Here is a 13378-nt window from a genome sequence, read left to right on the forward strand (position 1 = left end):
GGCCGCACACAACCTCCAGAGGGCCTGGTGCAGCTCCCAGGCAAGTAACTGTGGTGCCACTCTGGTCCACCGCCTGCAGATTTCATTATCCGCAAAATTTGGTATCCACAGGAGGTCCTGGAATGAATCCCCAACAGATACTGAGCGCCAATTGTAGTTTAACTAATCCAGAAATTCAAATTCAAATCAGATGAAGAAACCAATGAGATAATCTATAGTTTATACAGTCTACTGGCCCATACAGTCTCCTCCTTCCACCTTAGCTTCTGATGCCAAGAGCCAAGAGCTCTCACTAAACTCTGGCCAAAGTAATGCTATTTTAGCATCCGTTCTGACTCTGGTTTCTGAAATGGCATATCGACCCATCAAAATGCAGAAAGCATGTTTCACTTGCCGTTTTTAAATGGACACAACTGCATTCTCCGTGCATCTGAAACTGCTGGCCATGCCTACAATTAAAAATGTCTCCATTAGTTAAAATGTGCTCTTCGTTTCAAACATACTTTTTGAAGTATGTTTGAAGTCACTTTTCACTTTTCAAGTTCAAGTCACTTTTTTTCATGTGCTGTCCATGGCCCAGCAGTGATCTCACACTGCTCAAGCAAGTCACAAAAAGTCACCTTTATTTCCCCCCCCCCCTTAGCATTGAAAATAGTATGGGAAAACTTTTTGCAACAATTAGTTTTTGTTTCCTGTTGAAGGACTTTTGCCCTTCGATGCGCCTTTCAAAGAGGGACAGCGTTTTGTGCCAGATTATGTGTTTAAACCATGTTGAAAATATTTACCTCAATGCATAGACATGGCAGCAAATTGGTATACTGTAAAGAAATGGTTTTCATCAAGTCCTTCCTTGGAACCTGAAATTATGAAACAGCAAGGGGTAAGTCTACCATTTCAGTCAAGTAAATGGCTTTTGAGAGAGATCTACATGGACTGGAGTCCCCAGACACTTCATAAGCTTTTATACAACACATCAAACTGGCTCAAGGTGACTCTGGAACACTGTTTTCACATTGCTTAATGGTTCCAAGTGTGATACCAATAAAGGTTTCTGAATCTGAATGGGTCCAAGTGCCCATGGCTGATCCAGTTTCATTCCAAAGTCATTTGAAAGCAACATGGCAGAGGCAACATTGCCTTTAATAGAGGTATTTATTTCAAGTCAATTAAAAGATACTTAGGATCAGACCTCCTTTGTATCAAGTTCCCTTCAATGGGACACAGAAGAACAAAAACAGGAAGTAGAGAGCCCAATGTAACACCAACTCTGAGGCAACAGAACACAAGTTCTGTTGTCTGAAACAGCAGATGGGATTGGATTGTGTTTTGCTAAGTCAAGGGTCTCTAAACATTCCAGCCCTAGGGACCCATCATATAATCTTAACATGGTATCAAGGGCTGGATGTGGCCTGCAGGCCGGGGTTTGGAGACCCCTGTGCTGAGTGGACCACTTCCAAGAAACATTTCAAAAGATGTACTAAGCACTTACCAAAGTGACCGGCGCCACATCCTCACACACAAACCACTGATGACATAGACGAACATAATAATCCGTATCTTGATCTGTATTAGAAATATTCACCAATATGGTTTTTCTTGCGGTGATCACGTCATAAGTCATTTTTCCAGCTGAAATGTTAAAAAAAAAAATCTAATTGTATTAACAATGATTTTTGCTTGCATGTTCTGGTTAAACATCAAAGGCCTGAAACCCCTGAATTCAGTGTGAATTATTGATATATGACCAAGGTGGACTTGGATCCCCATGCTAGCCTTGTGTATGACATTGGATTTTAATCAGCACGATCTCCTTTTCCAATTCATGATGGCTCAAGGCCCAATCCTATCCAATTTTCCAGTACTGGCACAGTTGTGCCACTGGGGTGCGCGCTGCATCTTGTGGTAGAGGGGCAGTCACTGGGGCCTTCTCAAGGTATGGGAGCATGTGTTCCCTTAACACAAGACTGCATTGTGGCTACACCAGAGACGGAAAGCTGGATAGGATTGGGCCCTCAGTCATGCATAACTGTGATCTGGTTCATGAAACTATGCTTTTTCACAGAGTACCCAGCAGTTTTGTTAGAAGACTCTTGACCAGACAGGCTTCCCCTTTTCATGAAACGCTTTGTTCTGGCTTCAGTTCTTGTCTCTGCCTCAATATCCTTGTTTCTCACCCAACCACATGTTGCTTCACTCCCCGCCAAACCCCTTAATCTCAAAACCAAACCACAAACATTTTGAAATAATTAAAGCAGATTTATGCATTTACGTTTTGATCACAGAATCTGGAGAGGGAGGTAGAATGAGGGAGGGAGCATGGATTCCAGCAGCACCAGCACATGCTAGGATCCTATTCCCATTCCCTCTCTATTTCCCATTCCCTTATTCTCCAGCAAAATGGCTGGCTCAGATCCAAGGGATCCTATTTTGGTAGACCCAGCTTGCCCCAGGGTAAGGGGAAGATGCATCAAAATGCCCCAACGATGTAGTACATGTGCACATGAAGCTCTATGTTATCTGCAGCTTTTTATCTAGTGTTATATTTTCCATGTATTTCAAACTATTTGCAAACTGCTGTTACCCGTATGATTGGTAGAATTCAGAAACAAGGGTAGTGTTCGACATTAAGTGCATTAAAGTTAGATCTCCTGGACCTCAGCTTACCAGAACAGTCTGGAACATTTTTTTGAACATCACTGTTTCTGCAATCTGCAGGAGGACAAAATATATATATTTTAGCATAGAAAACCAGTCAAACATGCAGGAGTGAGGGGACATTTTACCGTGTCATTTTAAAAATTAGCACAAACTAGGTTTAGGTATTAATTTTCAAAGTGCGCCATTTCAAAAATATGTAAACCAAAACTGTAAAACGAGAGGTGTCTTGGAAAACAGATGCTTGCTAAATAGACACACTGGGAATTGTTACCTCTTCCACACTCTTTATAGAAGTCACCATTGCTTTCCAGGAGTATTTTCTAGTTTTATTTACATTTATAGGAACAATTGGCCGTGGTTCAGCAGTTTAGATTTACATTACCGACCATGCACGAATGCTTTTTCTTAGAGATGGTAGCGCTCCATAGAAAAAGGTCCATGTGCAAAAAAAAAAATCACATGCAAAGCAATGCATACTATCTTGGAGATACATCCATCCTTTCTTCCACTCAGAATGATCACTAACAGCAAGAACCGAAGTGGAATATTTCAGGCAAAATTTGTCCGGAGTGTGTTGACAGACTAAACATGAGGCTACTAGTATAACATGGCTTGATGGGGCAAGTTTGATTCATAAATAGCATGGAAGGGAAATATGAAAATTGTGGCTAGACTTTGGTACTTTGCGTCCACTGTAGTTTTGATGCCGATTATCTCCCCCTGTTAGTAGGCAAAACAAAACAAAAAACAAAAAAACTTTCACAGGCTTTTAACGAACAGCTTATTCCCCCAATTAAAACAGTCCATGCTTCGGCCACACAGGATCAAAGCCACCGCAAATCCTAAGGCATCCCACCCTTGCCACAGTCCACACACACATCCCACATGTTATTTATGAATAGAGACACATTATCATGTTACACAATTAAATGCACAACACCCTTTAGACAAATTTTGCCTGAAACATTCCTCCTCAGCCCTTAACAGTTTGAGCCAGTTGTACCACTTAAGAGGAGATGAAACCATGTCATGAGCTGGCCAGACTTGGAAAGTCTGTCAGAGTCCAGAACTCTGGATTACGGTATGATGTGCATCTTGGCACAAAAGGTCCATTCAGACTTAATGGCAAACATATGACTGTGACTCAGGATCTGGTACAAAGCACACATGGTTCGACTCATATCTCAATCAATCTGCTTTCGAGGGCTTTTCCCCCCCACCCCTTCTGCCTAGCTGAAACTATTGATTATTTCCTTGTCTGCCATTGTAGGCCAAGAGCAAATTTGCAGTATGTATTTTGACTTTTTTTTTTTTTTAAGAGAACATAAGAACATAAGAACAGCCCCACTGGATCAGGCCATAGGCCCATCTAGTTCAGCTTCCTGTATCTCACAGCGCCCCACCAAATGCCCCAGGGAGCACACCAGATAACAAGAGACCTCATCCTGGTGCCCTCCCTTGCATCTGGCATTCTGACATAACCCATTTCTAAAATCAGGAGGTTGCGCATACACATCATGGCTTGTAACCCGTAATGGATTTTTCCTCTTCCAGAAACTTGTCCAATCCCCTTTTAAAGGCGTCTAGGCTAGACGCCAGCACCACATCCTGTGGCAAGGAGTTCCACAGACCAACCACACGCTGAGTAAAGAAATATTTTCTTTTGTCTGTCCTAACCCGCCCAACACTCAATTTTAGTGGATGTCCCCTGGTTCTGGTATTATGTGAGAGTGTAAAGAGCATCTCCCTATCCACTCTGTCCATCCCCTGCATAATTTTGTATGTCTCAATCATGTACCCCCTCAGGCATCTCTTTTCTAGGCTGAAGAGGCCCAAACGCCGTAGCCTTTCCTCATAAGGAAGGTGCCCCAGCCCCGTAATCATCTTAGTCGCTCTCTTTTGCACCTTTTCCATTTCCACTATGTCTTTTTTGAGATGCGGCAACCAGAACTGGACACAATAGTCCAATATTGTGTCAATAGACACAACAGAAGCACAATCGAAAACTGTGCTTCCCAAAAGCCTGTATGACAGGGGCATTTTTCTGATAGAATACAATGCAAATCAATCTAGGATTAAACGACTATGCTAAGTATTTCAGTGTTCTACATTTCAGGCAGAATGTAATGGAACCTATAAAGAACTTGCCATTTTTATAACCACTTTATTTATTCATTCAGGGTTTCTATAATAAAAATAAAATCCTAACAAAATTTAGTATGTGCAATACCATTAAGTCTCCTCTCTCCAATACAGCTTCATCATCTACTACTTCATGAGGTCCATTTAGATTGGCTAGGCTTCAAAGTGTTTTCAGCAGGGCATGGGAAACCGACTAGCATGGAAATCAAAAGACTATCTGATTTAAACATTTATGTTCTTGTGATGTGACAGCATAACTTTTAAGCCTTACTCGTCCATTTTTCATATGTGGGCAAACTAGATGATTTCCAGAATCTTGCCATGCTATTTTGGCTGCTCATAACTGCTGACTTTTTACAAGAAACCTATTGCACTTTATTCAGCTGCCACCTGCAATAAATGTTTAAGGTGCCTTCCTCATTACACAACCCAACAATTCCCCAGATTTCTTGATAACCATATCCCAGTTTTCTTGATCCCAGGGGCACTCCCACTACCTGTGAGAAGAGGAACCAATCTTCCCACTTTCCTGCCTGTTCCGTATTGATCATTACTTCTGTGTAATTCTGGCTGGGTGACTGTACCACGCAGCCATTCATTTTAATTGTGTTTCTTGGAAATAGATAAATTCTTATTGACATGCATTACTAAGTAGGACAATGAAATGGAAAATACTTCCTGAAAAGAAAAAGACAGTGGGTGATTCAGCTGCTGACTTGGAATGAGATTGCTAAATGACACTTCTGGTTCTACCCTTCAGTGGTGTTTTACTGGAAACCAGTGGTACATAAGAACACATTAGCAAGTGACCTTGGAGCTGATGTCACCAAAGGTGTGAAAAGGAACAGTCAGTGTAATTTTATCCATGTGCACAGTCTGGTCGCATTTCTGAAGGTCAGAGCTGCCAGCATTTCTGTGGTTAATTAACAACCCAATTCTATACAACAGAGCATAGCTGCATTCTGGGGGGGGGGGGGCCCTGGACCAGAAAACCTACAAGAGGTGAGTTTACCTACCTCTTGGTAGTCTTCTGGTCTGCTATGGGCCTCCTCGGACCAACACCAGCTATTTTGCTGCCATAAGACCAATGAGAGGAAGGGGGTGGGTCCATGTCAGGAAAGGGGGATAGGATCCAACCTGCACAAAGACTGCCAAGATCCTTCCTTTCCCCCTCCTGTCAAAAGGATGAATTTGAATTGAGGACAGAGATTCTTACTCCACTGTATTGACCCTATACCAGAAGTCCTCAGGTTGGTGGCAAAAGACAATACATTCTGCACACATTCAGCTCGAACAGTGTCTTGGCATTGGCTTGGAGCCAGAGGTGGCACATGGCACTCTTTCAGATGTTGTTGCTGCTACATTACAGGACGTTGAACATGCCCACTGAGAACTTCTGCCAATACAAGGAAGACCATGGGGTAGACAAAGGACTGAACACCATGTTAAAATAAGAGCAAACTGGCAGAGCTCATTTGTATACAACCAGACGACAACGGTTTAACGAAACTCCATTCATGTAACTCCAATCTACAAACCAGGACAGCAAAACCATCTCAAAACCTAAACAAAGAGTGAAAACACATAGCCCACATAGTGAAAACCAGCCAACATAGTCACTGAAGAACTCATAGGGCCCTTAGGGTCATGATTAGGTAATACAGACATCCTCCCAATATCCACGGATCCAGTATCTGCGGATTCATTTATCCGCGGATCGGGGAGGCGTACCCATTATAGTACATTTGCTTTTCCTTTAGTAGCACTTGAAGTGTTTCTTGCTTAACCAAGCAATATCCTTGCTTCACTGGATAATGCAATATGCAGGCAACCAGCCTGCACGCTAGACGGATTAACTGAGAATTAACAGGAAGCAGGAACTGTCCTGCTTCCTGTTAACGTTCTGTTAGTCTCCTCCCTGTAGCATGCAGGCCCTGCATGTTGTGTTCTACAGTGAAGCAAGTATGTTACTTGGTTAAGCAAGAAATACTCCTGCTTCAAGAGCTAGTCGTTATGGGCAGGAGGGGATGGGGACTGCTATTTATAGAGGGTTCCCTCATATCCATGGTTGCTGTATCGGGGGGGGGGGGCAGAATGGAACCCCCACAGATACAGGAGGATGCCTGAGTAGATGGTTGCAGCTTATGACTCCAGTTTTTGGCAAGCAGCTAGAACAGCCATTTTCAACCACTGTGCCGTGGCACACTAGTGTGCCGCAAGTGGTCCACAGGTATGCCACAAGAATTTGGGGGAAGATCATTTATTAGTAGGGCCTATAGGGATGTGAGCCCCCCACTGGCAGCATGGTGTGCCTTGTCAGTTGTCAAAAGCCTGAGGGTGTGCCTTGACAATTTTAGTGCCTTGTCAGTGTGCCACGAGATGAAAAGGTTGAAGATTGCTAGTCTAGAATAAATAGGGCAATATGTGCTGCAGCCAGTACAAAAGCTGCAGGCTCAATATGAACACACCCTGCCCCCCTACCCTCTGGCAAGGGGCTGTGGCACAACATGTGTTTTGCATGCTGGAGATCCCAGGTTCAGTTTGCAACATCACCAGACAGGGCTGTGAAAACCCAATCTGAAGCCCTTGGGAGAGAAACTGGCAGAGAGCATCAACCACACTGAACAAGCTGGACCAGGGCATACTTTCTAGTAAGTGTTTTTTGCACTGCGGTCCTCACCGGGGAAGACTGCCAATTTCCTGGTCAGTGTGACTCTTCATTGGAACATAAACATCAAGCCCAAGATCGGCACTTTTCTAAATATAGATTCCTACCTTCGACATAATATGCTTGACTCAGATTGACTCCACAGTAATTTGGAATGGTCCTCATGGTCACATGGACATGTTGCCCGGCGTTGACTTCAAAGCAGTTAAACTGCACTTTAACCTGTTTGCAATATAGATGGAAAACAGAAGAGGTTATTCAGTGAATTCCTGATCATCCAGGAGTGGGAGAATCAGAAGAAGAGAACACGATTAGACACCAATTCAGATTTGTTTGCTTTGTCCAGACTTGTAAGGACTACCTGTCTTGCGCTTAGTGTGTTTTATCAACATGAGACATGTACAAAAGAAAGGGCGCACCAGCAGATTTTTCCAAGACCATCACGCTACTGTTTTCAAATTCCTAGCACTGCCCCATTTCAAGGAATGCGTGGGTGGGGTGTCAACTTTAAATAGATCAGTGGGATTATCACCAATTGCTCCAATCCAGCACTCCTTTTGGGAGGGCAGGGGTGCCCCTAGACCCAACAGTCCTTCATCCACAAGCCTTCTCGTGAGAAGGCAGCTCAAACTCCCTCCAGTGAAGTCAGTGGGACTTCCCACATGATGAGGAAGTAGAATACAAGGCAGTGTGCATGAAGCTTTGGATTAAATGAGTTTTTAAATAGGTTTTGGGTTACACAATAAATAAGCACCATGCGCAGAAGTGAATGGCTAGTCTTTTTTATGTTGACGGAGTGAATCGAGGACAACAGATGTCTCCTCATGCAAGTTTAGAATTTCCAAAAAATGAGCAAGCACTGGGGACAATTCAACTGTGTTTATAGGAACCAGCTGTGTGTTGCAACTATTGGCTCTGACTGTGCAAGCCCACCTCCCATAAAGATCAAGAGATGCATCTAGTCTGTTCTATGGGGTGGCCAATGAGCATCCATCTGTACAACTGCATAGGCATTGGTTATTTACCCAGAACACTGCCTCCACAAGTGGATTCGCCAGTTGGATTGGGGTTGCTATCACCGGCATAATGCGGGTGGCAAAGGGGGTACACTTCCCCGGGTACCATGCTTAGAGAGGAATTGTCGAGAAACCTCCCAGGTGTGATTGAAAGTGCCTTCCAGTCACATCCAGGAGATCTTCTGAGGCCTGGGGAGACCACATGTGGCATTCTTGATCTTCAGAAGGCCTCTAAAAGGCAACAACCAGAAATGCCTTTCTTAGCCCCAGTAGAGCATATGGGGGTCAGGGACAAATCCATGGAGGAGCCATGGGTACATGGTCCCCCATAAACTGATGCTATGCCTGGAAGAGGTGGAATGGGAGCCCAGCTCTGCCAGGCAGATAGATCTGGACTAAAAGTCCGAACAGGAGCCCAGGTTTATCCACTCAGCAAACCTTGGCCAAAGAGGCCAGTTCAGTCTGGAGCCAAGTCTACCCAGTTGGTAGATCTGGGCTGCAAGTCTAGATAGAACCCCAGGTCTACCAGCCCAGCAAACCTCAGCCACAGAGGACATCAAGTTCAACCCAGAGCCGAGGTCTACCTACCTGGTTGACATGGGTTCTGGAGCTGGTAGTACTCATGGCCACCTCTCAAACACAGACACTGGATCTGCCCCTGATGGAGGTATGGGTGAGGGGGTGTTCAAGTTTTGGCCCAGGATGCCAAGTGCCCTAGTTATGCCACTATATCACATTAGGATTCTCAAAAGAGATTTCATTCAACTGCTTCTTGTAAATATAAGTATAAATACTACTCAAGTATGTTGCCAAATAAGCATTTCAAGGAATACGATGTTTTGGAACTGCCACTTCTAAAATAAGGGAAGTGTATCACATTCTAGGGAATTGTGGTTGTGCAAGGTATTAAGTGGTTTCTCGTGGGCTGTTTCCCCCCCCCCAGTCTTTGTAAATGAAGACATCTGGGAACAGCAGCATGAAATAACCTCAGATCACATGCACACAACCATTATGGCGCTTTCATAACATCTCTATAAGCAACAGTGTCTCTGAAAGAGCCGTCACATTCTATCAGTATGGTAACAATTAAAATCCAAGGGCTTGATTTGAAGTTTGTTAGTGCTGGGGGATCATTTTTAAATCTTTTCAGCCTCACTTGGGGCTCTTAGCCAATATAAGTACTATTTGGCCTAATAGTCACAACACAGGAATTGCCCAAGGTCTCCAAACACCACACTAACCCAGAATTTCATCCATTTTGCCAGAATATCTTCTCCACCTTCTTTCCCAAACCACATGTTTGCTGATTAACAGGAAAATGGATGGGGTACATCTGCAGGGAAGATTCAGCAGGCAGATGGAGAGGTGCTTTGATTTTTCTTGCCTGCAATCCTTCCCCACCCCCCAAGTCTTTTTACCCCAGCCAACTTATTACCAGACAGAAGGCCAGCTATGGGTGGGACGGGACTAGGAAAGGACAGGAAAGGGGAGGGGATGGAAGGACAGACAGATGCTCTTTTCCCTCTCATACAACACCAGAACCAGAGGACATCCACTATTATTATTTATATACCACTTTTCAACTAAAAATTCACAAAGCAGTTTACAGAAAAAAAATCAAATAACTAATGGCTCCCTGTCCCAAAAGGGCTCACAATCTAAAAAGATGCAACACCAGCAGACAGCCACTAGAAAAGACACTGCTGGGGTGAGGTGGGCCAGTTACTCTCCCCCTACTAAATAAGAGGAGCACCCTCTTGAAAAAGTGCCTCTTAACTAGTTAGCAGGGGTCAGTGCAAATTGAGTGTTGGGAGAGTTAGGACAGACAAAAGAAAATATTTCTTTACTCAGTGTGTGGTTGGTTGTGGAACAGCTTGCCACAGGATGCGGTGATGGCATCTTGCCTAGATGCCTTTAAAAGGGGATTGGATAAACTTCTGGAAGAGGAAAAATCCATCACGGGTTACAAGCCATGACATGTGTGCGCAACTTCCTGATTTTAGAAATGGGCTATGTCAGAATGCCAGATGCAAGGGAGGGCACCAGAATGCAGGTCTCTTGTTGTCTTGTGTGCTCCCTGGGGCATTTGGTGGGGCGCTGTGAGATACAGGAAGCGGCCTATGGATTGATCCAGCAGGGCTGTTCTTATAAAAAAAAGATTCGGAGTGATTATGCGTGGGAATCTGTGAGAGGTAGAGGGGTTACGTTCCCCACAAATGCCCTGTCCTAGTCTATGTTACCATTAGGAGACAAAAATAGGGTTGGAAACCTTTTACCTTGTAACATGCAACTGTCCAAAGCAACCAAAGTGAAAAACTGTTCTGAACCCAAATCCAAAAGCAGTATAGCTTTGAGGGGGGCAAAACAGTAGTGCAGGAACTGCAATATGCCATGTAAACAGCCCTTCCCCACCCCCCAAGTCTTTTTACCCCAGCCAACTTATTACCAGACAGAAGGTAATGGCTCACTGTGAGAGCCATTCCGGGCAGTGCCAGCAATGTGCCGGTGATGCGAGTGGGAGGGATTGCTTAAATGGGGTGTTGTGGTACCTACACTAACCATTTGCCCCCCTCTAGCTATGTTACCGCCCGAGTTTTTCATTGCAAAACCCCCCAATACTCAAGCCACTGACTATACCGTCTCTGAATACACGTGTATCCAAGAGCAAACCTACATGTGACAGTATAGAATTCCCAGTTAGACATTATTCCTGGAGATTAGAATTCCCAATTTTTTTTAGCTTTCCTGAGGGCTTTTTTGGGCAGGGAAAACTGTAACTCTCACTGCATTCACCCTTTGATGGTACTCAAAATTAACATTTTCAAGTAAATTAGTGCAGATAACTGGTTAATTGAAGACATTCAGTGTTATCCTGCTTCCAAGAAGCAGCTTTAGGGGAGAGGATGATTTGCATTGGGGCAACAGGGCTGGGGAAGAGGGGATTAAACTCATTCCTCCTACATTGATCTCTCCCCCCCCTTGAATCATTTCCCCCACCCCACAGCTGCTATTAGTTGCAGAAAGAAAAACATACAGGCACATTTTGTGGTAATGGCCACAACAACAATATCCAGTTTTTACCTTCCTTCCAGCAAGTTTGACGTGTGTGTCCCTGGAAATCTTCACATTCACACACTGAGACTTCTGGGTGTCCATCAAGAGTGAACAAATTTCCATTCCACTGATATCTTCTGAAAATAAATTTAGAAAAACCTGCAAGTGTTGGGCCATGCTACAATTAAGAAAGAAGTTATATATTGGGGAGGATAACAACCATATCCGATTGAAAATATGGTCCTTTCTCACATTTTTATACCGCCCTTTCTCCAAAAAGCTCAGGGTGGTGTACACAGCTGCTCCCCTCCTTTGGTCCTCACAACAACCCTGTGAGGTAGGTGAGGCTGAGAGAAAGTGACCGGCCCAAGGTCACCCAGAAAGCTTTGTGGCTGAGGGGGGGTTATGAACCTGGATCTTCCAGGTCTAAGTCCACTTCCCAAACCACTACACCACCCTGGCTCCACAAGGGGTCTACATCCTTCTACAGGGGGCCCCCCATATCCATGGATCCCATATGCACTGATTCACTTATCCGTGGATTAGATCTACAGGGCCACCACGTGTCCCCTCCAGAGAGTCTTCTGAGCCCAGCAAAGGTCACGCGCATTCACCCATTGCAGGGCTCAGAAGACCCTCTAAATGCAAGGAGAGCAGAGCTCCCCTCGCTTCCAAAGGATGAGGGGGTATTCCCTGGTATCCACAGGTTCGCTTAACTAAGGGGGGTTCCAGAACAGAACCCCCACGGATACCAGAGCACACCTGTATAAGGATAAAAGCAACATTAGGAAAAAACCACAAAAATGAAGGTAAAAGGCCATCTTTATTGGAAAGCAAAGCTCAGTGAATTCTATGTACCATGACATTCACAGTTAGGAAGAGAATCAGACTGAAAGAAAATTTGAGATGCTTTAAACACATCAATGTATTAATATTGCTTTACTCAGATGCTTACTACAATAGGGCAAATTACTATGATGTCAAATAGAAGCAATAACCTCAAAACAATGTAGCCCTTACTAGGGTCTCTCCGTTTTTTGTTGTTTTTTGCACCACCAGGCAGAAATTCAGTTGGTAAAGCTTTTCTAATCCTTGCATCTGCATGCCAGGAAAAGTGGCACCCATGAACCAATATGTATATTATTAACCATGTATTTAGCTATTCAAACTGCCTTGCTAACTACTTTCTGTTGGAAAGCGCCATAGTTAAGAACAGAATGTGCCCAACGGAGGCATCGACAGGACTACTGAACTGCATCGCATTGCGGTACTAGGAACATCAAACACTATGCGGAGATATCTCACTAGTACTTAAACTCTTGGGTAGAGTTCAAACTAGTGAGCACCCAAAAATTCCAGTCCAAACATCTAGTGGGCTGTGACACCACTAATAAAGGCTTTTGCATAGAATAGGCACCTCTAAACTCCGCCCTGTGGACCAGATCCAGTGCACCAGAATAATCAATCTGGGTGTGACACAGAGGTGACAAAGCCTTACCGTTCCACCCTGCAGCCACCATTCTTCACACCAGATTGTTGCAGAGCTTTGCACCAAGGAGCTGCTTCCCTGGGAAATTGGGGCACAGATCTTTCTGGGGCGATATGCAGTAGAAGCAGCTCCCCATACGAGGCTCTGCAACCATCCGGCACAATGAAAGGTGACTATGGGGCAGAATGGTAAGGTTTCACCAGTACCACACCAGGAATGATTATTTCGGTGGAACTCAGGCCATGGTTTGGAGACCACTGGTGTAGAACAAGCCTGTTTATAACTCCAAATCCATATCGCATCTTTGACTTACCCTCAAGCTGTAGCGTCCCCTTAACACTCAAGTAAAGA

General features: G+C 44.3%; 1 protein-coding gene across 1 annotated transcript in view; it reads right to left on the reverse strand.

The window, feature by feature from the left end:
- The window catches only part of IL17REL (interleukin 17 receptor E like), a 33237-nt gene extending 21576 nt beyond the window's left edge, over positions 1-11661 (reverse strand). Inside the window, exons 1-4 of the mRNA XM_066633646.1 lie at positions 11566-11661; positions 7576-7690; positions 1490-1629; positions 395-449 (exon numbers count right to left, since the gene is read on the reverse strand). Of these exons, the coding sequence (XP_066489743.1) occupies positions 395-449; positions 1490-1629; positions 7576-7690; positions 11566-11661 (406 nt within the window). The remainder of the gene's footprint in view (positions 1-394; positions 450-1489; positions 1630-7575; positions 7691-11565) is intronic.
- Positions 11662-13378: the final 1717 nt, after the last annotated feature.

This window comes from Tiliqua scincoides, chromosome 7, assembly GCF_035046505.1.
Source record: "Tiliqua scincoides isolate rTilSci1 chromosome 7, rTilSci1.hap2, whole genome shotgun sequence".
In the NCBI taxonomy this organism is placed as follows: domain Eukaryota; kingdom Metazoa; phylum Chordata; class Lepidosauria; order Squamata; family Scincidae; genus Tiliqua; species Tiliqua scincoides.